The sequence below is a fragment of the Varanus komodoensis genome, unplaced genomic scaffold, assembly GCF_004798865.1.
Source record: "Varanus komodoensis strain SLA01 unplaced genomic scaffold, ASM479886v1 scaffold52, whole genome shotgun sequence".
Taxonomy (NCBI): domain Eukaryota; kingdom Metazoa; phylum Chordata; class Lepidosauria; order Squamata; family Varanidae; genus Varanus; species Varanus komodoensis.
Window position 1 is genome coordinate 2172864 of NW_025336114.1, and position 13612 is coordinate 2186475.

Consider the following 13612-nt stretch of genomic DNA (forward strand, 5'->3'; position numbering starts at 1 on the left):
AGAGAAAAACTAAGGGCTCCTAGGTTTTGAATGACTTTATGCATGAGAAAGACCCAATTTTTCACTGTTATGCAATCATTGCTAGTTGAAAAATAATTCAAGGCATTTGTTTTATTAAGTAACGTATGGGTCTTTAAAATATTTACAGCTTGCTATGTGGGTTATTTCTCTCTCTCTCTCTCTCTGTGTGGGGGGGTATGTAACTGGGGGCTGTTTCAAATCTTTTGATCTTCTGAATCCAGATAAGTATTGTCCTCCAGTCCCTTGGTAGTTCTGCCTTACTATGTTTGTGTGAAATTCACAGTTTGCTTCCAAACTGTGGAATTTGCTTTCTAAATGGAAAAGACACCTGGCTTTATGTTTATGATGGAATGCTGCTACCCTGAATGCCTCATTTATGCATAAGAAATAGATTTGCTCTTAAATTCTATGTTTCTTAATCATATGCAGTAATGGTGACCACTCAAGGATGGGCATTATTCCAAACATAGCAAGAATTATCAGCATTTAAAGTTTTAAACATAATCTATTATATTTCTGAGTCTCCCTTGTACTACCAAATAATCAGTTTTTCTATTTCCACTGCTACCTAATCAACTATAGCATTAGAGTTACTGCTTGTAATTTTTCTGTTGCATCATCTGTTGCGTGCTCTGCCACAAAATGCTACTTTAGCATAGCAATGTTGCCATCCCTATGGATGAGAAAGATAACCACAAAACAGCTGCCTTATTCTTTGCCCCATAATTGACTCTCAGGTGGCCAGGGGGTCACACTGTGTACACTCCAACAGTTACTTATTATATGAATACTGAAATGGAAGAACATTTTCTGGCTAGAGCTACTCAGCTTAACCTTTTATGACTTTTTCCATTAGTCCACATTTCTAGTTTCTCAGTTCACTTAAGGCTTGCCTTTACATTTCCACTGGATACTGACTCCTTTTCTAGGTATTTACATTTACTGGAATTGGAGCCCAACTAATTCTGCCAGACTGTTCATAGCTCAAAAACTAGCAACTAGTTTTCCCTCTCTAATGTAGAAAGTCCAGTTCCCAACTTTTATTTTTCATATCCTGCCATGATTTCTTACAACTGCCAGTACTTCATGAGTTCTTAACAGACAGTGTTTTGTTCTCTCTTCAAAGTCAACATTTTGACATGGACTTTGCTCAGGGGCACCCTAGAAGGCATCATGCATTTCTAACCTCTAATCCTATGAATGTTGAACACTGAGGTTTAAGGACTTGGTATTTTGGATTCTGAGAATTTATGATGTGTGGAATACAAAATAATATGAAGCATATGGCAGAGAGGAACAGAGGGAAGCACTGGGCAATTTATTCAGTGGAAGCATTGTTTCAGGTAGCAGAGGCAATGCTTGCCAGTTTCAAATGATCTTACATAATCATGTGCACAGACCTGACATTATTACTGTAACTGCATGAAGGAACGAGCAGCCATATGCAAGTATCTTTGTACATTGATCACTGATGACAGTCTCACTATTCAGTGCACTATTTTCCATCACTGCTTTCTTGGATACCTAATAACTTGTTTTAACAAAACAACTCTTCAAACTGCAAATGCTACTGCTGAAAATGTAAGAACTTCCTTACTGGATCAGTTGAAAGTCTGCACAATCCACAATTCTATACTATTTCTGACAGCGGCAGAAATACAATTGTCAATTATTCAAAGATTTAATCTCCTCTCCTACAGCTTCCTGATTGCTTTTGTCCACTTACCTCCCTCTAAACTACAACTATCCACCAATACCACTACTACTTTTAACAAAACTGATACTATTTTGTATCTGATACTAAGTAATACTTAGTATTACTTACTGATACTAAGGCAATAGAAATTCAAGATAATGCAACCTAGAATTACTTCATGTTGAATTTTCTGGGCCCGAAACCCTAGGGTAGATCCCCTGCTGTCCGCAGGGACAAACCTTTTTACCAGGACATACAAAGTCTATGCATAGAAACAAATGGGCAATTAAGCATGCTAAGAACATAAGAATTCCAACTTGGTTTAGACTACAAACAAAACCATCAAATATAAGCAGGATTGTTTTAAGGAACTTGGGACAGCCATGTAGATGATTCAGTTTTTCTTTGATAAACAAGTATTAACCCATGCTTCCAAATCAAAATTATGATTCTGGTTACAGCAAGGAGAAATCCCAGAACTCCTGGCTCCAAATATTGCAATAAACCACAGTAAACTAGGTGTTATTTTGCTGCAGCAGGGGAAAAACTGACGTTCTTACAAGGCATCCTTGAGCCATGCCACAGAGTATGTTGCTTAGCTCTCACAGAAGGTAGTTAACACTGAAATTAGTTTTGATAGCACGGTTACAGTGCATTTCTTATAAACTTGCTCCTCCCCAGAGATTTCCATGAGTTGCAACTAATTTATCATTGCCACATCCATAGAGATTCACGTATGAAACATAGTCTGTTACCTTGGAAACCAAGCTGGCCCTGTAGGCTGCCAGAGCTTTTAGATACTCTTTCTTTGCCGCTTCAGTTTTCCTTTTATATGCCTGAAAAGCCCAAGAAGAGAATATTAATTAAAGAAACAGAATAGGATGGTGCAGTTCTGAGTTCACTGTGACTTACCTCTTGCATGTTGCCCAAAGGTGTCCATGTCCAGCTTTGATTTCTTTCAAGAAAAGACTTCATGTATGAGCAGTGTGAAAATGTAACTACACACTATTTCAAAGCCAGAAGGGCGGGACCAAATCACAAGCACCATAGCTAAACATATGCCTAATTAAAAAGAAACTGTAATCAGGGCAAAATACCTGGTAGCATCAAGGCCTGCCTTTCCATGTACTTCTCCTGTACACATCTCAAGTACTAGAGAGCTCATCTCACTGTCTGAAGTAGGGCTAGCTCTTCTTTTAAGTAGCATTGGCACCTGTCTCAGGCAGTGAATCCCAGGAAGTGGCAGTGAGGCTTTGAAACTGAGTAGGTCTGCTCATCTGCCCTGTACCCACTAAGCTAGCTTGCTGCCTACAAGAGCACACGGTCCCATTACTGCAGTCAAAGTAAGATTGAACAGTCAGGAATACAGAATGATGGGCAGCATCTTGTCCTTTTTCCCAGGCAGTAGCATGTCTGGGACTGACCTTCATTTGAAGTGATCAGATTTCTCAGCAACATGCCATTCAAAGCCCTAAATGGCTGCCCAAAAGACCACTGCTTCAGCATCAGACCAGCTGCATCGTGCAGTCATCAGAAGGGATTTCACACCATGCTCTGCCTCCCCACAACAGAAGTGAGATGGGTGGATACATGGTAGGTGCAGGCCTGCTTGGTGGTGGCACCAAACCTCTGAACCTGTTGTTCCAAGAAATCTAATTAACCTCATTCCTGTCTCTCTTCTAACAGAAGGTGAAAATTCTGCTATTTTAACTTCTATTGAATTACTGCTTCCCGTTATGTACAAACACGGCTGCTGCTGGAATTTCTTGGCTGCTATCTCTATTATTTTGTCGCTTAACTCATTTTATATTGCAATTTGTTTTATTATGATTGTGTTTTGCCATGGAAGTCCTTTTGTATGTAAATATACATTGTTATAAACCACCCAGAGAGTTTTGGGGTGATATATAAATGAAATCATCATCATCATCATCATCTAATAAATAGAATTCTCCTTCTCTCAATCATGTTGTTTGAGCTCTTGTGAGTGTTGCTAGATAAGACCTCTTGTGTCAGTAAGAACGATCTCTATAGCCCCACGTTTCATGTCTGCACAGTGCTAATCCTTCCTGAGTTAGTTAATTGAATCCTCAAAATGGTGCACAAGGCAGGCAACAATAATAAAAGCTATTAGTCAAAACATGAACTAAAACAAATAAAGTCATATTCAACAGTAAAAAAGATAGCATTCAATCAGTGAATTTCAGCAACAAACCAGCTTACATCCAGAGGCCTGCCTGAATCAAAATGTTTTGTTTCGTTTTGTTTTCTGCCCATGGAAAGACAACAAAGATGAAGCCAACAGTTCCAGAGCCTTGGAGTGGTCAATCAGAAGGCTGTCTCTCCACACGAAATGCTCTGATAGTGATGGTGGCAGGACTGAGATAAAGCCTTCCCTGAAGATCTTAAAACCAGGCTTATATGGGAAAAGGTATTCTTTCAGGTAGCCTGATCGCACCTCTAGGGTTTTAGCTGAGTATGCTTTTCCACACCTCCATTTTGGATTCCTCTCATTTGAAACTGATGAAGCAGTGCTCTTTTGATGTGAGAATTTTGCATGGCCCCTTGCAGCAGAGAAACAAAGCCCTCATCATAGCAGTGAGCTCAAGGTGGCCAGATATTGCTCATGCTGGCACTGAAGAGAACCTACTTCACGTGCACTAAAATCAGTAGGGTGCTTTCTGGACTAGAAATGAAAGTATCCAGGTGCCAAAAAGGTACAGTCACAAAGAGCTCAAGTATGGTAACCACAGCACTATTCAGCACTGCTATTGTTATAACTGGAACTGCGATGAATTTCTTTTCAAGTGAAACAATAGGCATGTTAAGAGCTCACAAGGTGCATAAAACATGGAGGCAATTTACTGCCCTATTCTAAACACATCTACACAAAAGTAAATTGCACTAAATTCATGAAGAATTAATAAGGCAGTGATACAGGAATATAGCATTGCTGTTAGTCCATAGATAAAAATTTTAATTTCTTGGCCATATACAGTTTGTTCTAGACTTCAGATACAAAGAACTGAGAGTGAGAGCAGCAGGCTGTTTTAAGGAGGCAGATAAGCTTGTGTGCTTTGGCATCATGCAAGATCTATGCAATTTTATTTTTAAGTGTTGTTTGTCTCAACCTACCTGGTGATATTCATGGGATTAACCTCTTTCATTTTCACAACAGTCCTCAGAGGTAGCTTAGGCTGAAAGGGAGTGACTTGTCCAGCAGCTACACTTGCACAACCCACAACCCTCTGGCGTGCAGTGGAGGATTCTGATGAGCTCAGGGACAGGCTATTTGAGTGCTTTATCATGTGCCCTCCAGGCAGAAGGGCACAGTCCTGGCTCAGACAATGATTCCTGGGCAGAATCTCCATCTCAGCCATGCAGAAGTTTCAGGCTACCACATCAGGTCAAGGGCTCTTTTACTGGCAAGCCAGTTCCTCCAGAAGGAGCAAAGCTGACAACACTACAGGTCTTATCAACCTGTATAAGGCTTCAATTGGCTTTAACTTCTTGCCGAGACAGTATTTTCCAGCCAGCAGGACCCACTTGGAGCTAAAGATAGGAGAAGCTTGGATGCTTGAGTTTACTAAAATTCTCAGAGCTTTACTTCAAAGCCAAATTTGGCTTCTCCTCTTCTTATTTGCAACCCATTTTTCCGATTTATTTGAATGGGGAAAGTGCACATTTTTCAAAACTGCACACTTTCCCCTATTGACTAAACTGTGAAAATGTGATTTTAAAATACGTACATCTTTACACATGCAACAGTTTCAACACCACAACTTAAAATGCACAATTTAAAGCATGTTTCTTTCTCATTTGAGAATGAATGTAAACATTTCAAAGTGTTCATCTGAAATGTTTTAAGAGGTACCTTTCTTAAAATGCTCACTTATAAAAATGCACTTCAAATTGTGACATTTTAAATCATCCAATCTTGAAATGGCCAGTGCAATTTTGGGAATTTGCAAACATTTTCAGAGAACCTTCACTCCCCTTTGTGTTTGGGATTGCAAACTAGGCATTTTTTTAAATTATTTGCAAACTGACATGAAATTCTTGTACATCCCTGGCTGTAGCTGCAAGGACCTCCTCCCTTCTTTCCTTCCCTCCCTCCCTGTTCAGACATTTGTTGGATGCTAACAAGTACATGGCACATTTCAAGGAACCACAGAGCAGCACATAAACAGGGGGATGAACTCCAGTCTCTCCAGTCTAAAGCTTGAATGAAGAGAAGCACAGAGTTGCACCTACTCACAGTAAGGTGTTTTTCAACCCTTCTGGCAGCAGTGCTGTATTCCCTCCAAAAGCCCATCTTGAGAGTGGCCTATGGAGTAGCTTCTGGAGAACAGTTGTGGCTGCAATTGGGGGACAGTGGGAACTCTCCCAAGCTTTAGTTTCTCCTTTGTATTTAGAAACTACTCCATATAGCAAAGCTGTTCAATCATTACTGATGACTTTGTTGTCAAAAATAAAAAAGATGTGCAAAGATCATGGCTTTGTGTTATCAGACTAGATTGAAAACTGTTATGGTAGGTCCAGTTGCAGAAGCATTTAAGTGCACTAGTAGAGATGCTAGAAATGCAGTTGCTCTAGCCTAGAGCCTGAAGATAACAAAAAGTACTGTGGCATTTCAGGAAGTAAAAACAAATCAGAAGTAACTGTCATTGCTACTTCACTGTGGCAGGCAGTGGGGAGGAGAAGGGGCTTTGTTCTCCATTGAAGGAGCATGACATGCGACTCCTGAACTGTCAGCTCTGTTGTGTACAAATGGCAGCTGTTGACTCCAAAGACAGAGCCAGGTGATGTCACATCCTGTGTTGCACAACTTCCAAGGAGAGTGAAAGAGAATTTGAATTTTAACATTGGGTAGTGTCTTCATGTTAATATTCACTCTGTAAAACCAGGATAAAAAAACTCTTCCCTAGCTGCCCTGATCTTATTAGAACATCTATGCAATTGGGTTGCTTTTATTTGCATAAAAATTACATGAGATAAAAAGTAAATTTAGGCCATTTGTATGTAGCTGAAATTCAGGGTTTCAACATTCTTAACAACAAAAACTGCTTTGTGGTTAGGTTAACAAGTGAAACCAATTTGAGCTTCAAAAAAACCCCATCCAATTTCTGCACAGGACTCCCAAGAGAATATCAGGTTTGTCAGTGAATAAATTTCCTACTTTAAAAAATTTACTTTAGTTACACTCAGAAAGATTTAGCTCCAGGGAAAAGTTGCAACTTTTGTAGATAATAATCCTCTCTCTCAAAGTAAGATGTTAGAAGTAACAGCTTAACCAACATTTGATCTCCTTACTTTCAAACTGAATTGATGATAATATGCAGCAAAATCTTAAGAAAACCAAAGAAATCAAGGACAAACAGTTATAAGAAATGAAAGTGGGGGACAGTACTTGACAGTGTTGTTCATGTCTTTTTTTTTAGGTCCCACCTGCATTTTTCTCTCTCTCTCCTAGAATAGATGATCAGATCACTGTATAGACAACATAGCAGGAAGGTGCTTGAGAATGGGTTGTATGCTCTACTTTGCTAAATTCTAGTTTAGTCACTTGCCAAAATCATAGGTCACAGGAATGGTGAAATTGACTAGTTCAGGTTATGAGCTGTTTCTTGTCAGTTGATTTCACCATCATGCTATCAAAACAAGAAGGAGGTGTTTGCTTTTGCTATAATAGGAAAAGGGGTGACACACACACTGCTCAAAGAAAAATTGGCTGAATAAAGAAAACTCTTGAAATATAAGGAGTTTGTCTATTACATTTCTATACCAGCCAACAGCTGAAGTTGTTAAGGAAAACCACCTTTCTTTCATTTTCTTTTCATGAGCACCTGTATAATATTTTATGAATTAAAAAAAAGAACTTTAGCATTTTCTGCGCAAGGTTGGGCAATTCTGTGTTCATCATGATCACTACACTCAGACCAAACTATGCAGGAGCACTGTTGTACTTCTGGGAGACAGCCTTCTATCTTTCTATCTCCTTTCTAACTGTAATCACTAAAAGCTAGCTCAGTTGCTTGACATTTTTCCACATGGAGTAGATGCAGCTGCATGTTGGAAGTAATGTTTGAACCCAGGGCACAGGGAGCCCGCATGCACCATGGTGATTAAGAGCTATCCAAGGCTGTAAGCAAATGTTAGTACTCCCGTTCAGGATAATGTGTGGCAGGGCATGGGGTGGCAGGGAGTTAAATGCGATCTCTAGATGCGAGGGACAAAGCTGAAGATCAAGAAATATTACTCTCCTAAGAATTATCATTTTGATTTTTGTAGCCAGGGCAGCATATTATCATCAAAATTACAGGTTCTTCCACTAATTTCTACACATACTGGTCTAACAAAGCTTGTATGCAATTTCATCTGTTTACATTGTATCAGGCTGCTCAGTATCAACTGTTCAAAGACCAAAATTGTGGTGTTAGTTCCCAAAGAATGAAATATCAATGGTCATTCAATTCAGCAGTTATTGACCTTTTCTTATTTAGGATTTTGCTTTTTTTCTGCAAATAACTCTGGGGCAGGCGCAGGGGGAGTAATCCATGCAATCAAACAAATTGTCCCTGAGATAGTTATGTCTCAGGGACAATTCTAAACAAGACTTCTAATTAACCCTCTTTTAAAATATATTAGGCTAAATCCCTTTTAAAAATATTGCAAAAGTCATGTATGAGATGGAATACAGAATCTGCAACCAGGATCCCATGAAGGAATTTATAAAGCCCTGCTGGCTTTTTGTGAAATTACTTCAGGCCCTCTGCTCAGAGCTGAGAATGAATTAAACTTGCTACACAACACTGCTCAAAGCAAAATATTAAAATACTGGAAATCTGGAAAAAGATGCCTTTGTGAAAAGAGTGGGTGAATTTGGACATAATTCTAGGTCATTTTGTGAAATAGCCATGGTGGGTTGGCCATGGGTTGTTCCCCTGCCAGTCCTCTTGCTCCTTCTGCCATGTATCCCAGTGTCCTTCATGGCAGCACCCATCTTATTGCTCCTCCCCTTCTCGCTCTCCCCCCTCCCCTGGAGCCTCAAAAGAGACCAGTTGGGGTTGTATTTCTTTTTGGCTTCTGAAAATTGTGCAATTTCAAAAATATCGTTTTGTTTGCCAGTGCTTTCCAAGTGTGCATTTATGGCTGCCTGATATGTGTAGTCTTGTCTAGGTGATTACCTTGTTTGCTGCAGTTGTTGAAGGGGCCAGTGAAATGAAGTAGGCAAGGCAAGATTGCATATAGGTGAATTTGTACACACTTGCCTAGCTATGAGTTGAAAAGCACCGGTAAAGAGGAAAAATTACGTAGCCCAAGGAGAACGGAGAATAGTAGACCCTAATAGTAGACCAAATGTGGTCCTGCTGCTTTCAAGTGCAGAACTGACAAGTCTCCAAATTTTCCCAGACCCTCTGAATACTTATTAAGTGGAAACATTAATTCCCCTTCCCCTTTACATGGCCCCCTTTCAGAGGACTTATTGTTGCAGTTACCTGACATTTAATTTTGAAAAGCCCACAGAAATACAGAAACATAAAGACAAACTTAATGGCCAAGAAGTAAATAAAAATACCGCTTCCTTTCAATGCACCTTCTTTTGCTCTTTCCCAGTGCTTTCCCACTGACAGCTAGGCAATTAGACCCTGGCAACTGTGCACAAATTAAACTATACAGTACAACTTCCACATCCACTGCTTCAGTTACTGTGGTTTTACTTAACTGCAATTGACTGCAGTCCAAAAAGTTAAATTGCAGCAAAGGGAGGGGGGCTGCATGGGCAGCACTGTGTCCTTCCACAGACAGCCACATGGGTAACACTGCCTTTTCCAGCCACTGTGCACCTAGCCAGCCATGACTGGCCTGGAATGGTGCACTGCCTGGCACACAACCAGCCAACACAGGGAGAGGGAGAGAAGGAGAGGCAGTCTGGAGGGGTGCCAAGACATCTGGCCTCTTTCCACTTTTGCGGGGCCCTGCACACCTAGGTCCTATGAATGTGAGGACCGCCTGTGTAGTGTAGGGGTCCTGAAACCTCTCCCCTGTGTACATGGGGGTCCTGCTGTATAGGCAGTGCGGCCTTACTTCTCCACTTCACTTCTCCTTTGTTAGCTGAAAGACAATGGCCAAGGAAAGACTACCCATACCAGATTGCTCTAAGCGCATGCTTGTGCGGAGTTGGCAAGCTTTTAAAAATAAAAAGTACATGATTCTGAGGAGCAAACAAGACAAAACAAAAAGACACAACAACCCCAATTGTGCTTTTTTGGGATACCAAAAGAAAAAGTCAAAGAATAAGTGATGGTCATTCCAAGATGCTGTGCAAAAGTGAACTGGGTGGGGGGGGGTGTCATCCTTCTTTCTGACAGTCCATGATGTAGTTGCTTTGTTAGGTGTGGACTGCACAACTCCAGGCATGGACATGCCACTTAAAACAAGCCATGGTTTCTAAGGGTGCCTTGTTTGAGGAAAAATAAGCTGCTCTGCAGAAGCTGCGCTCAGTTTGGACAGCACAACAACCCATGATAGCTGACTGGTGGATGGGTTTTGTACCGTGCAATTCTCTACATACCAGCTACTGAGTTTTGCAGGAGTTACTTTCAGGTATGTGTGTTCAAGACTGCAGTGTTAGTTTTATACAGACAAAATTATGAATATACTCAATCTGAAGGGGAGGATGACAATCATTTTCTCTAATATTGCAGTTGGACTTACATAAGAATCTTCATATAGCACATTTTGAGTAAGTATAACCTCGTCTTTAAAATAATGTTATTCTTTCCAATAGAGAAAAATATTTCATAGGGATCCCCCTCCAATATTTAGATTTGGTTTTTTATTTGTACAATTGAAAACATGTACAATTTGCACATGTCTAACACAGTTGTGACTACTGCAAACTTCAGAATTCGATTAGTTTAACTTAATCCTGTTCCTGTTTTTACTCTTTTCCATGACTGAAGAGTGGATGGGTGAAACAACAGATGGACCTGTACTTTCTTCTTCTTCTACCTTCTAACACACATTCATACCCACACAGCCTGCACATGACACTATCTGTTGGTACCACCAACAGCCTTAAGTAGCAAGACCCATGTTAGGGGAAAGTTCATGAGCAACTAACCCTTAAAAGAGAGCCGCATGACTCCATTTAAATATCTCACACAAGACTTTATCCCATATAAAGTCATTCTGTTTGATAAACTAGGACTTTAGGACTCAAGAGTCAGTTGATTAAAGCCCTGAACTAATGATCTGTGCACCTATCTATGCAGATGTGCTCACACACACTCAGCGGGATCACTTGTAGACTGGTGCTGCCGGGAAGAAGGGGCAGCCTGGATTAACTCCCCAGCCGACCACTCAGAAGGTGCTGGCACTGTTAGAACTAACCATGCAGACCATCTGCTAAGGGATGTTGGTGCAGCCTCAGTCTATCAAGGATCACTGCCCTGGGATTTCTACTCTGGCCAGATCACCTGTGCTGGATTGATGTTTAATGCTTTAAATATAAGTTAATTGGTGGGGCTAACAATGATCAAGTACTCAGTTCCCTTGCAGGGCTCATGTTTGCTGCACAGATGCTGCTTTTCTGTCCTTCCTACTTCAGTATGACAGTACTTAAAATGTTTCTCTCCCTTTTCCTTTATATGAAGAACTGTGATGAAAATATTACCACTTCCTTCTAAGAACCATGTGTACACAAACAGCTGGATCTGAACAATACTAAATGTAATTAAGTATTGAAACATATTTAAATCTCCTTCCACAATTTGAATACTTACTGGCTTTTCTCAATATAATTTTGACTCCCACCCTGTCCCACACCTGGAATAGAGAATATAAGTGGGAGAGTACAATAATTTAAAACCAAGGATGAATGGGAATGGACCTACACTTCTGCCCTCTATATATCACCCAAAAAAGCATGATATTGACAAACACATTTGCACACATGCTCACACACTATACATAACATACATACAGAGGAGAATGAATGGTGAAGGGAAGGGAAAAATGCCTTTGTTCTCCTCCTCTATTCACAAACACACACAGAACACCTCCCACTCCTTTCTGTTAATCTCTTCCTTGGCCTTTCCAGAAGCTGGTAGCAAGAATGCTTAAGAAGGGTGGAGGCCAGCAAGTATCCCAAGACAGCATCCATCAATCATGTCAGAGCTGGGACAGGCACCCGCAGAATACACTGAACTCAAGTCAGCCTCCTATTATTAGTTTTGGGCAAGTGATGCCTAGGAAGATGGTTTGATGCCCCTGTTCTTTTTCTACATGAGCAGGAAAGTTCACATATTGAACATCTCCAGTTTCTGTTCCCAGTTGTCTACATGCAGTTTGACTGCATTCTGAAATAGGATATGGATTCCAGCCACATTCTAAATTTGAAAATATGAACAAATAGAGAAAACTATTTTACCTGTTTATTTTCTTTCTGCCTGCTCAGGTTGTGAACTGCCCAATGAATTTCAGCTATTGGATGGTATTGGCCCATGAGGTGGTTGATGGGGCCTGGTGTCTATAAGTACATTACACTGGTTCTTCACCAGCTTCATTGGCTTCCAGTTGCTGCCCATGCCCAATTTAAAGTGCTTACAATAACAGTCAAAGCCCCCAAAGGCCTGGGACTTACACAGAGGATTGCATTGCTTTTCTCCACGTGTTCCTGCCTGACCATTAAGATATTCCTCTTAAGGAAGATCTTCTTCTGAGCACCTTCCCCAGGAGCCACCCCCTAAAAGGAAGGGGGTGTTGGCCAGGAGAGGGGCCTTTTTAGTGGTTGCATCCTACCTTTAGAACATGCTCCCCAGCGAGTTGCACCTGGTGCCGTCCTTTGGCACAAGGCTAAGGCCTTTTTATTTAAGAAATATTTTAAATGGACAGCTGTTTTAACTGTGCTATTAAGACTTCCTCAGTGCTAGAGTTATTTTCATATATTATTGTTACCAAACCCATCACAGCACTGGTTTTTATTACAATGTTTTACTCTTTTAAATTTTTATTTATTTTAAATTGTTTTATTTACTACAATAGCAAATCACTCAGAGAGCCCTATAGGCTAATGTGGCAATATAGAAAAGTATTAAATAATTAATAAATGAATGAGGATGGAAAGCTGGTGCTCAAAATGCCAGTTGGATGAATCTTTGCTCATATTAAATTCTGCTTTCTCATTTTGGGGAATGAAGGTCTATAGTCTGTTCCCCCATGCCTGGCAGCTAGATGATGATGATGATGATGATGATGTAGAACAATTCCTTGTTTTACATTCTAGTAATACACATTCACATTCTTTCCTAACAAGCACATATACTTCATTTTTATGACAAGCAAAAGTTATTATTTGTTTGTTAGTTTAAGACAAGATTTGACTGCATGTTTTGCTTTCTCTTCTAAGCATTGTAAAAATCACTGTTACTGCAGCTGCTATCTATTGGCACTTTTTGCCATCTAAATCTTTATCTTCTTCCTACATGGTTTATATATCTAATTTGCCAATCTGAATTTTTAATTTTCTTTTGGGATAGCTGAAAAAAACCACCCTGATCAATATTACTGCAATGATTAATAGCCATGCATGATATATATTTCAGTCAACTTAAAAATTAAAAATGAAAGCAGATCTTCTAAATCTGTGTCTTCTTAACAACTGTGCTAACACATGTGCAAAGCTTCCACTGACAGTAAGACTTCTTTAGCTTTGCACGTGTTAACATGATTTACCAGTGACCTTATTCAGAAACCAAACTTTCTCTAGCATCCATGTGCCCTTATTGATTATAATGAGAATTATGTAGCTAGAACCCTTCTTGACACCCTGAAAATCCAGGGCAAACTGGGAACAGCACTTCCTAACAGAGTTGCTTAAAAACCATCCTT

General features: G+C 40.1%; 1 protein-coding gene across 3 annotated transcripts in view; it reads right to left on the reverse strand.

The window, feature by feature from the left end:
- Window positions 1-13612, reverse strand: part of TOX2 (TOX high mobility group box family member 2) — a 250921-nt gene that overhangs the window by 17720 nt on the left and 219589 nt on the right. For all 3 annotated transcript variants that reach the window (XM_044447516.1, XM_044447515.1, XM_044447514.1), the window contains one exon: window positions 2473-2553. In XM_044447516.1, coding sequence (XP_044303451.1) covers window positions 2473-2553 — 81 coding nt within the window. The remainder of the gene's footprint in view (window positions 1-2472; window positions 2554-13612) is intronic.